Here is a 19,997-nt window from a genome sequence, read left to right as displayed (position 1 = left end):
CCTCTATGCACAATAGCAATGACCCACCTGTTTCCCTGCCCCTGCCCCATCCCTGTCCCCAAGGAGATGTTGGGAAAACAGCAGGTACTGATTAAAAGGAAAAGACGCTTCCACTAAGGCATCTATCTATCAATCCCACCCAAAAGCTCTTTGAGGGTCTGACTTTGGCCTGAGTCACTCAACTTAGCAGAGGATGCTGAGAGGGATTCCTCGCCCGCATTCTGAGGAAGAGGAGGACCGGCCCAACACAGGAAGTGGTCACTAGATATTAGGCTGAGCCTGGAAAGGAAACTGCCAACTAGGTTCAAGTTACATTTACCTTCAAGCCCCTCCTCGTCTTCCTCGTCTTCATCCTCATCCTCACTCGAATCGCTGACCTGCACGGTTATGTCAGTGCTGGTGACAGGGGTCCAGTCAAAATAAACTCCAAAGCCAATATCATAGTCATCGGTGGCAAACTCCCAGCAGACACGCTTCCCCTCTGGGTGGGTAGGAACCCGGATGGTCACCACCTCACCCCGCTTCACCACCAGGCAGCTGTTCTTCTCCTTGCCCAGCTTGCTTTTGAATTCCTTCATCTTGGCAAAGGTCCAGATGCAGGGAGGAGCCATCAGCGGAGGGGAGACTGAAAGGACAGGCAGCTTACTACAGAGGAACCAAGAGGAAATGCTGCCACGCCTGGCATTTTGCGTATGGAGGTTGTCATAGTCAAAGGCATTCCTTCTACTGGCTTTTTTTACTTCCTTTCACAAGTCACTTTCTCTTTCCTTCCATCTGTCTGCCTGCCTTTAAGTACCCGCTGGTACAGAGAAACCACTTCCCAAAGGTCTTACCTTTCCTGTGGTCCCCCAGAAGATCTGCAGATTCCAAGTCAGCTGAAAGAATATCTACAGCTCCCGTGTGCTCAGACTGGATCATAACAATGTCCCCAGACCTCTGTGGAGCTTGATACTTGGCCATCTGCACAACAATTCCGGTTAGAGGACATGTTAAGAGTGGCAGATTCCAATTACCTCCACTCTCCCAACTCTGAGCTTAAGGTGCTAGTCAACATTCCTTCTCTTTCTTCCAGTGAGCAGGGTCCCTCCAGCAGGTGGGGTCCCTTGGCCTGGCCTGTGGTGATCGGGCCAAAACCAGCTCTCTGGCATTCCCCAAGGGGTCCCAAATTGAGAGAGGGTGGTTCTCAGGTGACGCACCCCAGAATCAGGCTCCCTCCTCTCTGGTTCCGGGGTGCATCACCCAAGAACCGCTGTTGCCAAGTCACCACAGCTCAGCAGCTCCTGTGTTGAGCACCTGCCCCCTGGTGATCAGTGCACATCATAGCTACTGGTCAGACAGTCGGACGGTCAGATGGTCACTTAGCCTTTTATATATACAGATGTTAGTAATTATATAAACAACCCATTATTCTGTGGCAGAACCAGTGCTATCAATTCTATCTCTATAGAATCTTTCCCATAAATCCTGAGTAGACCCACCATAAGACAAGTGAGAATAAAATGCAGTGCAATGGTTTAGGCTCCTCACATTGAGGAGATAATAGACAACATGTAAACATTCATTCTAACACTTCATTTTTTAAATAGGTGCCTACTGGTACCCTGATGGGCCCTGTGGAAGATACACATGATCAATCACCAAATAATTAAAAATGAGATGCCCAAAAAAAGCAAAGAGAATTCTGGGAGCCACTCTCCCAGTGCTTTCTAATTCATATGTACCTAGATTCTGGTGCTGTAAACTCCTCCTTTTAAAGAGAGAGTGAGAATGTGCTTCCTACCTTGTCGAGGACCTCGCCCTGGTCTGCAGGCCTCAATTTCTGTTCCACCAAGGCCTGAGCCTCCAAGGCACTGGCTGCTTTCCGGAGACCTTCTGCGGCATCCTCGCTCACTGGAGGTACCATCTGCGGCCTCTCAGAGGAACACAACATGTCATTCAAGGGCTCTTTTAAAAGGCACACTAGGCCTGGAGAAATTCAGCAATAAAACACTCTTCAAAGGACACCCCCACACCCCCCGCTTTCCTCTGGCATTCAGGTCTCCTGTCAGTTTAGCTGACCACTGCCCAGGGCTGAACAAGGCCACAATAAAGTGGCGACAGTACATGAGGGCCCACAGATGGACAAAGTCACATCCCAGGCTCCAAGAACCATAGTAAATACATAGCTCAGGCATCGGAGATGGACTGCAGGTCTGGTTTTATTCCTCTCTCTGAGACCCCTGCCATTTGTTCCACAAAGAATTTTAACCAGAGATAGAATCCCAATACACATAAAGTCACAGGTTAAAAGCAAAGAGATGGATTGAACATCAAGACAAAGAAAGTGCAAACTGATTAGCGAGGCAATCCCTGTCCACAGTTATCCCAGGAGCAGGGTTTCAGCATTTCCATCGCACAGCCTACCTTATGCAACCCTGTCACAGATATCCATATTGCACCCAACTCTCGGGGTAATAAGAATAGGTAATCAATCACTTTCTTGTCTTTTTAATCTATTATCCTGATGGCATGAACTATATCTAGTTGAATAGTTATTTTAAAGAAGCAAGAAAATAATTACGCTCGCTTCCATCTTCCCTGGCTTCCAGAGAGACTAGAAAGTGCGTGAAGCACCAGGGCTGCGGCACAGCATCCAGGTCTCTCAGGAATGATCGGCTTCCAACAAGAGGAGGCACGGATTCTTCAGAGCAGCAGTTATCAAAGTATCTTCCGGGACCCCTGGGTCCTTAAGACTCTTTCGTGGCAATCTGTAAAGTTAAAACTTCTTCATAAAAATTCTAAAATATGATTTGTCTTTTTTTATCTTCTTAAGAGTAGACAGCGGAGTTTCTACATGTGATATTGCCACAGAACGAATGCAGAAGCAGATCTGAGAATCCAACTGACTTTTGTTATGGCAGACAATACAGAGACCTGCGGCATCTCTCTTCCCACTAAATTATTTTTGCTTTGGAAAATAGTTGCTTTTCATTAAAAACATGTTATTTATATTAACATATGATGAGTTTGTTATTGGTTTCTTTAAATGAATCAATAACAATGTTTTTAATTTTTCAGTTTTAATTTCTAATATAGTAAACATTGATAGATACAACCCACATAAGTAAAATTTCTTTGGGGGGTAAAGGTTTGAGGACTGCTGCTTTTGGGCACCATTTCCTCTGAGAAAATGGCTGGGAAACAGTACTTTTAACCGCATGGGAAAGAGAGGGCTTATTTTGGAGCTGGTCAGTTTCGTTTTCTTTTTTTTTCCTTCATTTTCTTTCTTCCTTTCAATGCAAACAAGAAAACCCACTCCTAGCTAATAAACTATCTCTTCTTTAGATAAAACAGAGCCATCTTTTGAAATATCCTGGTCATTCCAACCTACCTCAGAACAAACAAGAGGTAGTTACTATGAAAATTAGCTATGAGATACTGTTGATTTTTATGGGTTTGCTTGGGTAATCCTGTGTAAAATGTAAACTGATCTATGTTGTGAGTCTATTTTATCCTCTTAAACTCAGAAATTATGGTCCATTTCTTTTTCTTGACACTATTAGGTGAGCTTGATAACAAGGACTGCTCTTACTCCCTCCGTTTGCAAAGTGTCTGCACCCAAGCCTGTCGCATGGAACCCTAAGGCCCTTTGCACTCTGACCCTGTCTCTCCTAGACTGACCTGATCTCGCCTAGCTCAATCCACTCCAGTCACAAGGGCCTCCAAATGTCTTGAGAATCCTCAAACAGTTTAAGCACTCTCCCACTGGAGGGTTTTTCACCTGTCGTCACCTCTGCCTAGAATCCCCTCCCCCTAGTTACCTTCTGGCTTCTTCCTTCAGGTTTCTGCTCAACCATGACTTTCGGGAGACCCCCCAGATGTCTGAGTTCAAAATGGCTCTCCCCTCCCTGGCCCATCACTCTTTGCCCTCCCCTCCCCCGCCCTTCACTTTTTCTCGCTGCACTCATTACTGCCTGACATATTATGTACCATATTTTGTTGACTGCAAGATGCATATTTGTTTTCAGATTTTAACACAACTGAAATATGGGCTGTCCTAAAAATTGGTGATGTCTTCAAACTGCCTGGGGCCTGGGCTGGCATGAGTCCCTCCACAGAAGATGTGCATCTGCTCTGCCAGGGCATGGGAGCCCGGGAGCACTACCAATGGAGTCGGAGTTGCCTTGAGGTTCTGTTGAAGGGTTTGCTTCGACCACACGAGCAGAGTGAATTTAGGAAAAAAACTGGCGACTAAGCATGTGGCTCATATATTCAGGGGACATATTTTGCCCTGCCCTCATCAGTGCCAAGGCTGAAACTTTCATATTTCCCTGTTGCCCTTTGCTGTGTAGAGAATTTTCCCTTCATTTATCTTTTCACGGAAGGTGCAGGCTTTGTTGAGCCAGAGCTCCATGGGGGTAGGAGGGCGGGGAGGGTCTCTTATTAGACCCACTATGGAGCATTTTTTCTTTCTTGCTGGTACATAAAGTAACAGTTCATCTTACAGTTGATGGCAACTTAGACCCCATGAAATAATTTCTTAATTCTATGGTATACTTGCTTTCTGTCTGCCTCCCTCACTAAAATATAAGCTCCATGAGACCAGGGACTTGGACTGCTTGTTCTTTTCTGGCATCTTCAGTGCCTAGAACAATGCCAGGTACATGGCAGGCTCTCGATAAGTATCTGTTGACTGAATAAACAGCAGCCACCCATTCATTATTAAATGTTAATTTTTGTTTGGGAACAAAGGAGAAGTATTTGGACTGTGAGGATACAACAGTTAATTTGACCATTAGCCTGCCCTTCTGGTATGTGACATCTAAAATTTAGTGTCTTTGCTTTTGTGCATCTTACTTTGCACAAATATAGTTCTGTTTATTTAAAAATACATATTTTACACAGGACATGCAACAGCCACATGAATTTAATATTCACGTTAGCATTTTATGCTCTGAAGAATCAGTGAAGGGTATTTTGGGAAAGATGAATTGCAAATCACTTGATGCCAATGATAAACCATATAAAGAAAACACTCCCACTGTAGGCCTCTGGCTGTGCTGACCCAGAACAGGCAGGCCATCCCAAAGGGAGGGGCCAGCCTCACTAGGAATGATAGAGCGCTCTGCCATTTCCGTTCCCAGTACATACAAAACACAAACACTAAACTTCAGGTACTAAATATCATGACTACTGCATTTTGTTTTCTTCACACACTAGATTTTAGAAACGAAAGTTTAAGATTATATTTTCTTCTTCACTCAAAAAAAATGTATTTATTCTCGCCGTGGCCGGTTTGGCTCAGTAGATAGAGCATCGGCCTGTGGACTGAAGGGTCCAGGGTTTGATTCTGGTCAAGGGCATGTACAATACCTTGGTTGCGGGCACATCCCCAGTGGGGGGTGTGCAGGAGGCAGCTAATCGATGTTTCATTCTCATCGATGTTTCTAACTCTCTACTCCTCTCCCTTCCTCTCTGTAAAAATTCAATAAAAATATATATATATTTTTAAATGTATTTATTCTTAGGAGGAAAAATCAGTTCTGTGCCAAAATCCATGCCCCTAAGTTCCTTCAACTCAACAGAAAAAGGGTGGTGGCAGGAAGATGGAAAGTTCTCCTCAGGGGATTTGATGAGAACATAAATTATCTCAAATAATCAAAGCCTGAGGAGGCTGTATCCTCTAAAAGGAGTGTTATATACAGTAACAATCTAGTAGTTCTAAGCATAGAACTCAAAACCCTTCTATCTGTATTTATGAGACTAAGCTTTAGAATAAAACAAAACTAAAGCTAGGTAAATTGGAGCAAGTTACTGAATTCACTGATTTCCCTCATCTGAAAATAAACAATAGGTATACTTATTTAATGAGAATTGCTATGAGGATTAAATGAGATCACACATTTTAACACTTGGAATAGTACTGAGCAAATATAAATATTCAATAAAAATGGCAATTTTATCATTATTACAGAAAAAGATTCAGTGAAGTGTGGCTTATATTATTATCAGCAATTAATCATTATCTTTCATCATCTAAATTCTGGGGAAAAGAGTTTTATTTCATATACAAAGGTGAGAAGAAAAAATTTCTACTCAAGAAGTCAGATATTCTTGCCCAGCTGGTGTGGCTCAATTGGTTGAGCATCATCCCATTCTGCTTGACAACACTGTGCTATTCCTTGATCGGTGGGACTATGATATCCACTAGCAAAGTGTTCTCCAAGATACAGTTTTTCATTAATTATCCCACTGATGTTTCGTGTGTCCCCTCATTCTATTGCTCAGTACAACTTGCTGCTACATACTCTATCACTGATGGTAGGGGGATGAGATGGACAGAGAGGGAAATTAAGAATGATAACTTGAAGGTGATCATAATGGTTGAATCTGAAAATTACATAATAAAACACTGCCTCCAACAGTGTATGTGGCCAAAACCAGTTTGGCTCAGTGGATAGAGCATTGGTCTGTGGATTGAAAGGTCCCAGGTTCAATTCCAGTCAAGGGCATGTACATTGGTTGCAGGCACATCCCCAGTGGGGGGTATGCAGGAGGCAGCTGGTCGATGTTTCTCTCTCATCGATGTTTCTAGCTCTCTATCCCTCTTTCTTCCTCTCTGTAAAAAATCAATAATATATATATATTTTAAAATAGTGTATGTGTATGTGTATGTGTGTGCATGTTATAAATAAAAATCCAACATATATTTTCTTGGAAGACCACCTAGAATCCATTTCAAATGTTTTCACATTTGAACATAGTCTTCAGGAGAACATAAATAAAGACACAACTGTTCATTACAGTTTTATTTTCTGAGAGTAAATGAACATTTTATAACTTGCAATAGATCTGGCATTGCCCTAAATACACTTAAGGGTTGATTAATTAATGACAAAACCATTCACTTGTCTTCCCCCTTGATGTCACTGCCCACTTCTTTCATCAATTCCTTATCCCAGAAGAGAAAATCTCTAGGAGCATTTTATCCTAAGCAGTTCCTGTCCCTACCTGTAGGGTGAGGAATGGGGCTCTGGATCAGAGGCAGAAGCCACTGGAGAGATGACCTTGGTGTCTTCTAGATCTTCATTCTCTAGAAAATCATGGAAAGAAAAATTCAATATCTAAGAGGTAACACAACCATAATTATCTTGTATCTTTTTAAAAATCTGGCCATTCCCAGACCCAGAGCAGCCGGGTCTGGTGCGGCCAGGCCCAGAGCAGCAGCTGCCAGGCTGGGAGCGGCCAGGCCCGGAGCAGCGGCTGCCAGGCTGGGAGCAGCCAGGCCCGGAGCAGCCGGGTCGGGTGCGGCCAGGCCCGGAGCAGCAGCTGCCAGGCTGGGAGCGGCCAGGCCCAGAGCAGCGGCTGCCAGGCTGGGAGCGGCCAGGCCCGGAGCGGCCGGGCCCGGAGCAGCCGGGCCCAGAGCAGCCGGGTCAGGTGCGGCCAGGCCCGGAGCAGCAGCAGCCAAGTCCAGAGCAACTAGGTTGGGAACGGCAGTGACCAGACCCGGAGCAGCTGGTTGTGGAACGAACCAGAGCAACAGAGGCCAGGCCTGGAGCAGCCAGGCCCAGAACAGCTCGCTCCTCGCCTGCCCCTGCCCCACGCTGCCTCTCAGACATGGCTGGAAACTTTTGTGAGAACTTGAGGGTCTGCTGAATCAAGTGATGAAGGCTTAGATCTGGATGTGTTGAGTTAGTATAGGGCTGGGGTGTTGATCTGTGAGTGCCTTGGGTGGGGCCTGGATGAGGCTGGTTGACCTATTTGGAAATGTCTTTTGTGTGAAATGTATCATTGGGCATGTGGAGGTATTATTGATATGAGAAAATGCTAAGTAACTGATTTACTATCTGAAAAGGGATTTACTATCGGGGAAAGGGAGGGAGGAAGAGACTGAACCTAAACTGCACCTGTGGATGAGGACAATGGGGGATGGGGAAGGGCGGAGGGTGGGGTGGGAACCTGGTGGAGGGGGGAAGAAATGAGGAACCTTTGTAATAATATGAACAATAAAGATTGATTTAAAATAAATAAATAAATAAAATAAAATAAAATCTGGCCATTCAACAACCTTCCTTTTCCAAAAATATTCTGGGCATAAACTTTATACTCTGGGAGGCCCAGTACATAAATTACAATCATCACATCCAAGTATTTTCAGGTAGTCGTAACCCATTTATTAAAAAAATAATAATAAGTCTTTTTCCAAAATAAGTACCCACAGAATTAATTCTAATTCAAGAACCATTATATCTCAGAAAGCAGATGGTTACAATTAGGCGGGAAATATAGTGCACAGTAAGATGTAGGATGAAAGGAACTGCAATTCAGTGCCAAAGTATACAATGCCACCTCTATATTCAGATTACTGTATCCAAGATCAGGTAAAAGATTTTTGTAATTTCATTCATTTACTAACTCGCTCACTCACCAATAACTTATTGAATACTGTCAGGCATCTACAAGGAATATAGTGAGGTGCATAATGAAGGCTATGGTCCCAAGCTCACAACAAACCTCTGGCTGGTAATATCAATGCCATTGTGCAGGTAAGGAAAATAAAGCATACAGACAAGATTCAAAGCCAGGCAGCCATGCTCATAACCATTAGGTGCTACTTGGTTTTGTGTTTTATTCATTTAGCCTTTCCTTGAGCACTCAGATACTAAATAACCCTTGATTTAACCTATTCTGGCTAAGACTGAAGCCTAAAGTTCACATCTCAATTTAAAATCCAACTTACTAAAGCAAACCTCAAACCCTGAAAGTTTCAGAGTTTGGGGAACAACATAAAAATGCAAATGACAAGCATATATTTGTGACCCAATTTTAATCTAGTCTCATTTTTTTGTATGTAAATATGAGCTATTTTTCTTTTCACACTCTCATAGGAAGAAAAACCTTAGAGCTTATGCTAACAATTTTCTTCTTGTAAGATAATAGAAAATATATATTAGTCTCTGCCCCTGGTTCCTGGCACAGAATTCCTAAAACCCTTATGATTTCCTAAGTTATAAAAGCTGGGAACATCTTTTGTTCTAATATTTGGTCTTTAATCCCGGTTGCTGACACTGAGTTCCTAAATCCCTAGCTAAGTGATCATAGTGTCTTTTGCTTTAATGAGATGACTCTTGGTGGGCTCCTGGATGGGGGCCCATGCACCAAAGGGCCTCGGGTTGGATTCACAGTCAAAGGCATGTACCTCACCTCAGTTGCAGGTTCATTCTTCCCCAGTCAGGAAACATGGGGGAGGCAACTAATTGATGTTCTCTCTCTCTCCTTTCCTCCCTCCTTTTCTCCCTTCACTTTCTCTAAAAATCAATGGAAAGAAGTCTCCTCAGACTAACAAGAAAAAAAGAACAGTATCCTCTATTAAACTTAGAAGCTTATTGTATTGCCTTTTACATTTTTTTAAAATATGTTTTTATTGACTTCAGAATGAGGAAGAAGGAGAGGAAATAGAAACATCAATGAGAGAGAATCATTGATCAGCTGCCTCCTGCAACACAACCCCTACTGAGCCCGCAACCCAGGAGTGTGCCCTGACCAGAAATAGAACAAAGACCTCCTGGTTCATATCTCAATGCTCGACCACTGAACCACATTAGCACCTTTCACATTTTTATCTACAGTCCAACTAGATCTTTTCTTTTTCTTTCCTTCTCTTTTTAGGATATCCAATTGCCCCAGCAAATCTTTCCATCTTGTTCTTATTAGTACCTGTGTTATTTGTGGCCTTCACTTCTACATATATATTTAGGACCAGCTTGGAGCCCTCCAGTGTTCCTTCTGCAGCCAGATAAACTCCCAAAGATTGCTAGAGGGCACAAGGCAGGCCCAGGGACCCTACTGATGCACAAATCCATGACCGGGCCTCTAATATATTATAATTTCTGTAGAAAGACTTTGAATACAACTTGTGAGATTTATTCCTCATATTTTTACTCTGTGGTAAATAACATTTTATTTACTTTGTTGCTGGTATATATAAATGCAATGGAATTCTGCAAACTGGCTCTGTAGCTAGCAATCTGGCCAAACATTAATTCTAGTAACTTATCTGTAGGTTCTTTTAGATTCTTCATGTTTATAGTCACCATCAGGAAACAACAGCTTTAACAGGATTTCTTTCGAATCCTCATATATTTTATTTTTCTTGTCTGACTGTGATAGCTAGAATATCCAGCAAAATAATAAATAGTTAAGTGGTGAGAGTGGTTACCTGTCTTATACCCAATCTTAAGAAGAAAACTTTCAAATTTCACCATTAAGTTTTATGTTGCTTGTAGGCTATTTGTAGATACGCTTAATCCAGTAATGAAGTTTCCTTTTATTCCTAGTTTGATAAAGTTTTGAATCATAAAAAGAAGTTGAATTTTATCACACACTTTTTTCTGCATCTAGTCAAACTCATTAGTCAACAGAGCCAAATATCAACGATTGAAATTTATTTTGAGACCAAATTTTTTAAACTTAAACTTCTTCGAATGCCACTTCTTCAAAATAGACTCACCCAGGCCATAGTATTTTGTGGAAGAGCCACACTCAAGGGGCCAAAGAGCCACATGTGGCTCGTGAGCCGCAGTTTGCCGACCATGGATCTAGTGTATGAAAATGGTGATTTACAGACTTTAAAAAATGTTAAAATAACTTTTCATTCCTGGAAAAACCCAACTGGGACCTATATAATGCTGGATTCAAAGTTAATATTTTATTCATCACTTTTTGCATCTATGTTAATGAATGATATTAAACTGCAATTTTCCTCTCATCTAGGATCATTTTGATGCTGCCTCAGTTAGTTATTCCTCTGGTGCAGGTATGAAGATGATAAAGCCTGTACTTGATAGTCTGAAAATATCTTTATTTCATCTTCATTCTTTTTTAATGTTTTTATTGCTTTCAGAGAGGGAGAGATAGAAATATCAATGATGAGAGAGAATCATTGATCAGCTGCCTCCTGCACGCTCCATACTGGGGATCGAGCCCACAATCTGGACGCATGCGCTGGCTTGGAATCAAACTGTGACCGTTCATAGGTCTGCACTCAACCACTGAGCCATGCCAGACAGGCTCATCTTCATTCTTGAAGACTTTTCACTTTCCTAGGGGGAAAAAAAGTTCTATATCAATAGTTTTTCTTTCAGAATTTTAAAGTTAATCTAGCTCTCACTGCTCTGTACAGAAATCAGTTTTCAGCCTAATCACTATTCCTTTAAAGGCAAACTGAAATTTTCTTTGACTAGTTTTAATATGTTCTCTTTGCTTTGGTTTTATAGCAGTTTTACTTAATGAATACCTACTGTAGATTTCATTGCACTGATACCGCTTGAGGTACATAGAGCTTCTTGAATCTGTAGATTGCATTAGTTTGGGAAAATTCACAGCTATTCTCACCAAACATTGCTTCTATCCATTCTTGCTCCGAGTCCTCACCTTCTAGGATTCCAATTATACAAATATTAGACCTTCTCATAGCCTTTATGACTCTTAACTCTGTCCTAAATTTTCTATTATTTCATTTTTATACGTTTCCCTCTGGATATGCTGTTCTGACCTTTCTCAAACTTTTCTCTCTTTGAACATCTATAATAATAAAAAGCGTAATATGCTAATTAGACCAGACTTCCTTCTGGACTAAGCTGGGGCTGCAAGGGAAGCCCAGGTCCTGGGTACTAAAGGGAAGCCAGTGCCAGCAGGTGGGGGAAGGAAGGCCTACTCTTGCATAAATTTGGTGCATCAGGCCTCTAATAATAAATATAATTATTTTTAAGTCTGTATGTGGCAACTCCAAAATCTGGTACCTGTATTAATCCACTTTTACTGTCTGTTGTTCACATATCCCTACTCACGCACCTAGTCGTTTCAATATGTGGCAGAAATTGTCCTTGCAAAACTATTTATAGAAATACTTTGAAGCCTACAGCGATCTTTCAGAGATTTGCCTTGCTTCTTCCATGTACTCAGGGGCACAAGTATCCTGGAGTCACCTTAGTCCAATTACTTGAACTGAGATGTATCTGAGCTGAACTATAGTCCCTGTAATAGCCTACTTCTAATCTGCCCTTAATTCTAGAACATGGCCTTTCATGGTCATGTTCTAACCCCAAGGAAAGAGGATTCTCCAGGGTTTCCCCTCCTTGTCTGGTCCTGAACATTAGTCCCTGTTGCTTTAGTTCAGAGAGGCACTTTTACAGCATTGCCACTCAGCCTCCCCTCAGGAATCCAGCATATGCCCTCAGAGGAGAAAGGAGCACCACAGTGGACTCATAGCCTGGTAATTTTTCATTATGTGATGGCTCTCCAGTATCTTCAAGCAGATGTTTTTATTTTGACAGTTATTTCCTAATTATCTCCAATGGGAGAACTAATCTCAACCACCTAGCCTGCCATTACTCAGAACAGAAATCTCTATTGTCTCTTTACTGTTTTTCAGTTTAAAGGTACCTTAGCACATAAAATAGAAACAAATAGAAGTTTTAAGAGTCTTCCTTCTTTCTGTCATTGGCTAACAGTATGAGCTTATCTAAGTAATTGTTCTATCTCCCTTTGCTTAGATCATAATGAAGACTTCAATAAGGTTGAATATTTAGACAGAAACAAATTTAGCACAAAAATACTGGAAGATACTAGTGGATTTTAAAAATAACAAAAAATTATTCCCTAAGGAGACTTACAACCTGTATTTCATAAAAAATTCATCTGAGAGAAAAGGGCCTTTTACAATGTTAAAATATGTACACAGATAATAATTTAATAAAAAGAAAAAAGAAAAAAAAGAAAAAGGCCTTTTAAAAGGTCAATTTCTGATGACCAGAGAGGCAATAAAGATGTACAGAATGGCTCCTACAACATAAACATAGTAAAAAGCCTGTAATACATTTGTATTTTTTCAAAAAGGTAAACATATACAGTGAAAACTTTCTCCTATCTCAGTCTCCATCTTCAAAGGCAACAAATGTTATTAGGTTTTGTGGAGTCTTTCAGAGATATTTTATGCATATAAAAAGGTGTGTGTGTGGATACATACACATATATATTCTTTTTTGCACAAATAATGAAATACTAGACATACTGTTTTTTCCACTTACATCTTAGACCCCTCCACAACTATATATGAAAAGCTTCCTCATTCTTTTCTACAGCTGATTAATATTTTATTCATTGTATGTTCCATAATTTACTTAACTAGTTTTTTATTGATGGACGTTTATATTTTTTCTAATCTTTTACCATTATAAATAATGCTATAATAACCTTGTACCTGTGTCATTAAACAGGCACATGAATAAATCTATAGGATAAATTCTTGGAAGGGATGTATTGATGAGGGCATATATTATATAATTTTGATAGATATTGACAAATTATCCTCATAGCATTTGTATCAATTTACATTTCCATCAACAATGCATGACAGTGCTTATTTCTACACATATTTACCAATATAGCGAGATATCAAACTATACCCATTTTAGTTATGATTTATTTTTCTTATTAGGTTGAGCATTTTTCATATGTTAAGAGCCATTGCTTGATGTATGCCTGAAAAAAGTGAAAAATATTGCTTTTGAATTTTTAAGGTTAAAGATATATGCTAAATTATGTAAGAACTGCTGATAGAACTTGTAATTAGATTCAAAGGCAGGAAGTAAGAAAAGGAGAGAGAAATACATAAGTTGCCCTAGCTGATTGCTCAGGGACTGAAGGGTTGTGATTTGATTCCGGTTCAGGGCACGTACCGCAGTTGCAGGCTCAATCCCTGGCCTAGTTGGGGTACGTACAGGAGGCAACCAAGTGATATCGATGTTTCTGTTTCTCCCCTTCCCTTCCACTCCCTAAAAATCAATAGAAAAAATATCATCAGGTGAAGATTAATAACAACGAAAGAAATACATAAGTTTATTTCCAGAAGTATAAAGTGTGCAAGATGGAGTCTTGTTTTAAAGAGAAAGCAATTTATTTAATGAAATTTAGACCTACTATAAAGAAGCAAAAAGCCAATTTTTCTATAGTATAGCTTTTAATACGTCAACCAAATATAGACCAATCTGTAAGTATTCCTAGAAGAGACCAGAGAAACCAGGACAAGTTTTGAAAATTTAGATGGTATGTGGGAAAATGTTTTTATTTTATTATTAAGGATATGTATTTATTTTAATATGTATTAGGAAAAACTGGTACATCACAGATATTATTAGAATGAAACAAAATGTTAAATGTCTATTCAAAGAAAAAACAATATTGGAATGTATTCTCTAATATGGCAGAAATCATGATTGTGCTATCTGAATGGCCAAGGTCTTAAAAACAGTGAGCCAAGAAGGGTAAATGGAAGCTCAAGAGTAACTCCTAGCCACAGAAGAAAAGGTAAAAAAGAATCTTCCTTAAAATGATTTCTTTTCTATTTTTTAAAATATGAATTTTCTTTCCATGTTACCAGAGTATGGTTTCAGGCATTCTTGATCATGCTACAGATTTAAATTTGCTTTGTATCAATACTTATATTTCTCTGCAAAGAGGACCAAAAAGTAGGTTTTCTAAAGTATTTGAGTATCAGGTGAGAGTTCTTTAGGACAGGTCTCATAGGACTTCCCTTTCACTAAGCAGGCTGCAAAGAGATAATTAGCCTGGGCTTTTACATTTACGAGCAGAGCAGCCAAAAGCAGGTTATGTGGTTACAGACTTGAGAGGCTCAAACAAGACATTGGCTAAGTTTATATTCCAACCAAATCCAGAGACCATGTAATCCAATTTCTCTTTGGCTCTTATGGGTGGGACATGCTCGTGAGTGGTCAGATTATATATTTTAGGTTAATTATGGATTGAATTATTACAGGACTAATTGGCTAGCTCAATACCATAAAAACACAACCGCTGTAAGAAAAAATAATAATAACCCACAGGCAGACAAATTGGTAGGGCATTTTGACATAAAATGGTAAGAGAGGGCTCTTTGGCATAGACGTCTATGCAAGAAAGATTTATTGCACTGAACCATGAACAAGTTTACCTGACCTGTTTCTAGTCCTTAATGTCTAAATGCATTGATAGCTCTCAGGTCATATAGACCAGTGTTTCCCAACCTTCTCTCATGATGAGAATCACCTGGTGGAGTTGTTAAAACACAGATTCCTGAATCCCAACTAAGAAGTGCTAAACTAGAATTTTTGGGAACATATAGGTAAAATTGTATACTTAACTAGTGCTCTAACACAGATGTTATATACAGAGCACTAAGTTAGGTATGCAATTTTACCTATATGTTCTCAAAAATTCTAGTTTAGCACTTCTTAGTTGGGATTCAGGAATCTGTGTTTTAACAACTCCACCAGGTGATTCTCATCATGAGAGAAGGTTGAGAAACACTGATATAGACCAAGCCAAGTCTCCTGTTGATTCTAGGATCATAACAGACTTTGCTCTTTATTTTTCCCAAAGTTCTATAATGTTAACAAAACAAAAAAAGAAAGAAAGGAAGAAAGAAAGAGAAAAAAATGCCTGCCCTAAGTGATACAACATGTATGCCTCAGAGAGTTTTACTCAGAAAGAGTGATATATTTCTCCTCTTGGGGACTGAGAAGGACCCAGGTGCCCCAAATAACACTTTTAAAAGAAAATTACAGTTCATACACAATAAGAACACTATGACCACTGGAAAGCTTAGATCAGAAGAACATAAACACGTTTCCTTCTTTATCACAAAAACTTCAGCTAACAAACATGAAGACCTTCCAAAGGTATCCTTTGCTGAGGATATTTTTTAAAAACAAGTTATTCTGATTACAAATCCTGCTTTTGAAGGAATGTACATGGAATAATCAAAACCCTTAATTCAATAAAAACTGAAATGTCCAACCTCTTTTTGTTGTTGTTAATCCTCATTCAAGGATATTTTTCCATTGATTTTTTTATATATATATTTTATTGATTTTTTTTACAGAGAGGAAGGGAGAGGGATAGAGTTAGAAACATAGATGAAAGAGAAACATCGATCAGCTGCCTCCTGCACACCCCCTACTGGTTATGTGCCCGCAACCAAGGTACACGCCCTTGACCTTCAGTCCGCAGGCCGATATCCACGGAGCCAAACCAGTTAGGGCTCCAATGATTCTTTAGAGAGAGTGGAAGGAAGAGAACATGGGGAGAGGGGAACAAGAAAGTGAGAGAGCCGAAACCGGTTTGGCTCAGTGGATAAAGCATTGGTCTGTGGACTGAAAGGTCCCAGGTTCGATTCCGGTCAAGGGAATGTACATTAGTTGCGGGCACATCCCCGGTAGGGGGTGTACAGGAGGCAGCTGGTCTATGTTTCTCTCTCATTGATGTTTCTAGCTCTTTGTCCCTCTCCCTTCCTCTCTGTAAAAAATCAATAAAATATATATTTTTAAAGAAGAAAAAGAAAAAAGAAAGTGAGAGAGAGGTCAATTTCAGAGAGACACATCCATCCGTTGCCTCCCATGTGCACTAGACCAGAGCCGAGAATGGAACCTGCACCCCAGGTATGTGTCCTTGACCAAGAATGGAACCCAAGACCCTTCCTAGGTCTCTATTACTTACTCATTGGATCATTTTCCAAAGGAAGCTGGCAGAAGGATCCAATCAAATTCCTAATGTCGAAGCAGTTTATTGAGTTACCTCTGGCCTATGCAACTCTGAGCCAAGCCAAATGCATAATTTCCACACTGCTCTGCAAACCCAGCTTAACTCTAACTCAAGATTTCTCAATAGTATCACTACTGATGTTTGGAGCCAGATAACTGCTTTGGGGCGGTCCTGTGCATCAGAAAATGTTTGCCAGCATCTCTGGCCTCTACCCCACTAGAAGTGAGCAACAGCCCTCCTCCTCCTGCCAGCTTAGAGTTGTGACAACTAAAAAGTCCCCTGGAGGAGGCAAAAGCACTCCTGACTGAGAGCCACTGCTTTCACCCAATGAACGTCCTTGGATTATCTTAACCCTAATTCCTCCTAATCACTTGATGCTCCTCCAAATCTGTGTTGAGACTTTGTCTCCCAATCCAGCAAATACTTACAGAACCTCTGGGACACAACACTAAGGGATCTAGGAGATACACAAGATAGAGTCTGTCTCTCAAACAGGTTTCTTGGGGGGTGGAGAAGCGGGGTAAGTACATCAAGAGCTTATAATAATAATACATCCACTTATATGTTTTGAATTTTTTGCTTTTTGTTCCTGTAGGTATTCTCATCTTACCAAACTAAAACCACCTTGAGAGCAAACACCATACTTGCCCTGGAGTACTACTCCTTGATTTTTGGCCAATAAAAATTAAAATAAGCTATGGTAAACTTCATCATAACAAGGTGGCAATTTCATATGGTCAGTAAAAACTCCACAGGTAACTTGGGCAATAAATTCATCTCTCGGAGAAAATGATTGCTGTCAGGAAGCCAGATAATAAAATTAAGTCTTTTTCCACATTCTGGCACAAAGCAAGCAATATAAGCTATCATTACTATTATTTTATTAGCTATTTTATTAGCAATAAATCATACCCCAAGGGGAAAATACTGCTCTAGGATACATTACCAAGTCCCTACATGAAATAAAAAGAAATCAACATTCACCCTGCTTTTTGAGGCAAGAGGGAGAAAGTAACCCTAAGTATTTCTGTCAGTGTCCTGGGAGGAAAAAGTGAATGCAGGAACCAATTAACAGTAAGGGGGGGGGGGGGCATTCAAAAACAAACCCATAATCCTCCAATATATCTTGAACAATTCTTTTTTCTTTTTTTAAAGTCAGAGAGGAAAGGAAACGGGGGGGTGGGGGGGGGGGGGGAGTTGAGAGAGAGAGAGAGAGAGAGAGAGAGAGAGAGAGAGAGAGAGAGAATTAGTTGCTTCTTGTATGTGCCCTGATTGGAGATCGAACCTTGGTGAATAAGGACACTCTAACCAACTGAGCTACCTGGCCAGGACCCTGAACTATTCTTAAGACCTTTCTAGTTTATTTCATTTAATTAGTTTAACCCTCACCTGCTTAGAGAGAGGGAGAGAGAACATAAAAATCGATCAGTTACCCTTCACACATGCACCGACCAGGGATCCAACCACAACCCAAGTATGTGCCCTGACCAGGAACTGAACCCTTCGGTGCACAGAACAATGCTCAACCAACTGAGCCACTCTGGCAGCCAACGCCTTTCTATTTTAAATGCTTGGGTGTGTTTGCCATAACCACACAAGGATGTAAAGGGGAAGTAAAAAAAACACAAATAAATCCTTATTTTATAAATGTTGACACATGCAAGGGACAGATGTTTATGAGACTTTCTGGGTGTTTCTTCGCTTAATCTTTTAGAAACGGTGCTTCCCATTTCTGTTGCTATCAAGTTACACACATGCCATCAGCTGCGAATTTACTACAAGGCAAGGCATGGGAAGGAAACACGAAACAAAAACTGTTACATGTTTAAAAACAAGAGAACAGAACATAAAGTCAAGGAGGGGAGGTAGGTGACTCAAAGATAGGTGTGTGTTTGACCGAAGCAGCTTTAGGAGATGGGAGATGTTGGGGGCAGAAGTGAAAGACAGGGAAAGCCACCATCCTGGGACACAGGCAGACAGGTACACTTCTGACAGCCCACGGCGTTGACATGAGCAAAAACAGATCTTATCCTCATCATAACGGACAACACAACTGCTGTGCCCTGGGCTAGGCAGCAAGTGCCTCCTGCATAGTAAGCTCCTGAAACCCAGCCATCTTACGAGGCAGGTACCCACCGTTTGCAGAGGAGGAAACGGAGACTTAGAAAAGTGACTTACTCAAGGTCACTTCATTAGCAACCTGAAAAGTCAGATTCCAGCCCAGGCAAAGTGGCACCCTATACGCTATGTACCGCTATACGAAGGTGTCTGTTTTCATTTCAGACCTGGAAAGCTCATGTCTACTTGCTACTGAGAGAGACCAGTTCTCTCTCCCTATCCTTCTGTAATTTCAAAAGAACATCCTTTTCGCTGTGAGCTGTGTGGCGATCATACAGGCCGGGCAGGTAAAAACATGTGATAGATGGACCGGTTTGCCTTTGGACTCCCAGGAATGCACACGGAGGAACTTGCGTGGTGGGTAGCAATAGAGACAGGTCCCCCGAACAAGATGAGGAAGGTCCTGGAGAATGAGGGAGGTCGCCAAAGCTCCAGTTTCAGCGCCTATTTCCTGGTCACCTACGTTCATTCCAAAGACCCCCGGCGCCCACCCCCTACCCGAGCTAACGGATAACCGATTCCAATTCTCCTTCCAACTTTCCCACTAGAGACGGAGGGTGGAGGTAAAGCGGGGGGGAGAGGGGGGAGACCCTCGGAGACAAGTGCGATTCTGCACGGAAAGCGAGGCTGCCCACCGGGTGCGGGCAGAGGCGCGTGGAAAGGTGGGTCCAGGGCAGCGGTGGGGCCGGGTGGGGAGCCAGGGCCGGGGGCAGCGAGGCCAGTGGGGCTGGGGTCGGCGGCCAAGGCGTGCCGGGCGGGTGTGCAGAAGCTGGAGAGGTGCCGGGCGGAGCAGCCCTGTCAGTACCACCCAGGAAGCGGGGCAGGAACCGAGACATTTCAAAACAGGAGGAGAAAATATCCTCAAGCGCAGACCACCGCCCGGGGAGAGGATGGCGGGGCCAGTGGTCGCGACCCCCCAAAAAGCGTGGCCCCACCAGAAGCGAAGGCTGGGGCTCCGCGCGCGAAGGGGCTGTGTGCCCAGGCGGGGCTGAGCAGAGCGCGGCCGAGCCCGGAGCCGAGGTGCGGGCCCTGCGGCCGGGGCGGCGCCCACCCGCCGGCAATCGGGCCTTGCGTACCTGAGGCGGCCGGTGGGCTCCCCTCCTCTCCCGGGACGTCCCCGAAGCCGCCCGCCGCCGGCTCTCGACCCGCTGCGGCGCCCCATAAGCCCGGCCCCAGAGCCGCCTGCGAATCCGACATCTGCAGCCGCGCCCGCCGCCGCCCGCCCGCCCGCCCCGAGTGGCTCCGGAAAGAGCCGAAGGCGGAGCACCCGCGGTCGGGACGCTCCGGAAACAGCCGAAGGC

General features: G+C 42.2%; 1 protein-coding gene across 1 annotated transcript in view; it reads right to left on the bottom strand.

Annotated features, from left to right (window-relative positions):
- Nucleotides 1-19,957, bottom strand: part of TMED8 (transmembrane p24 trafficking protein family member 8) — a 28,481-nt gene extending 8,524 nt beyond the window's left edge. The window contains exons 1-5 of the mRNA XM_084891827.1: nt 19,773-19,957; nt 6,991-7,072; nt 1,781-1,910; nt 834-960; nt 320-625 (exon numbers count right to left, since the gene is read on the bottom strand). Of these exons, the coding sequence (XP_084747953.1) occupies nt 320-625; nt 834-960; nt 1,781-1,910; nt 6,991-7,072; nt 19,773-19,893 (766 nt within the window). The 5' untranslated portion in view covers nt 19,894-19,957. The remainder of the gene's footprint in view (nt 1-319; nt 626-833; nt 961-1,780; nt 1,911-6,990; nt 7,073-19,772) is intronic.
- Nucleotides 19,958-19,997: the final 40 nt, after the last annotated feature.

Source organism: Pipistrellus hanaki (genome assembly GCF_964339955.1).
Source record: "Pipistrellus hanaki genome assembly, chromosome: 1".
In the NCBI taxonomy this organism is placed as follows: Eukaryota; Metazoa; Chordata; class Mammalia; order Chiroptera; family Vespertilionidae; genus Pipistrellus; species Pipistrellus hanaki.
Note: the sequence above shows the minus strand (reverse complement) of the source record. Positions and strands in the feature narration are given on the sequence as shown.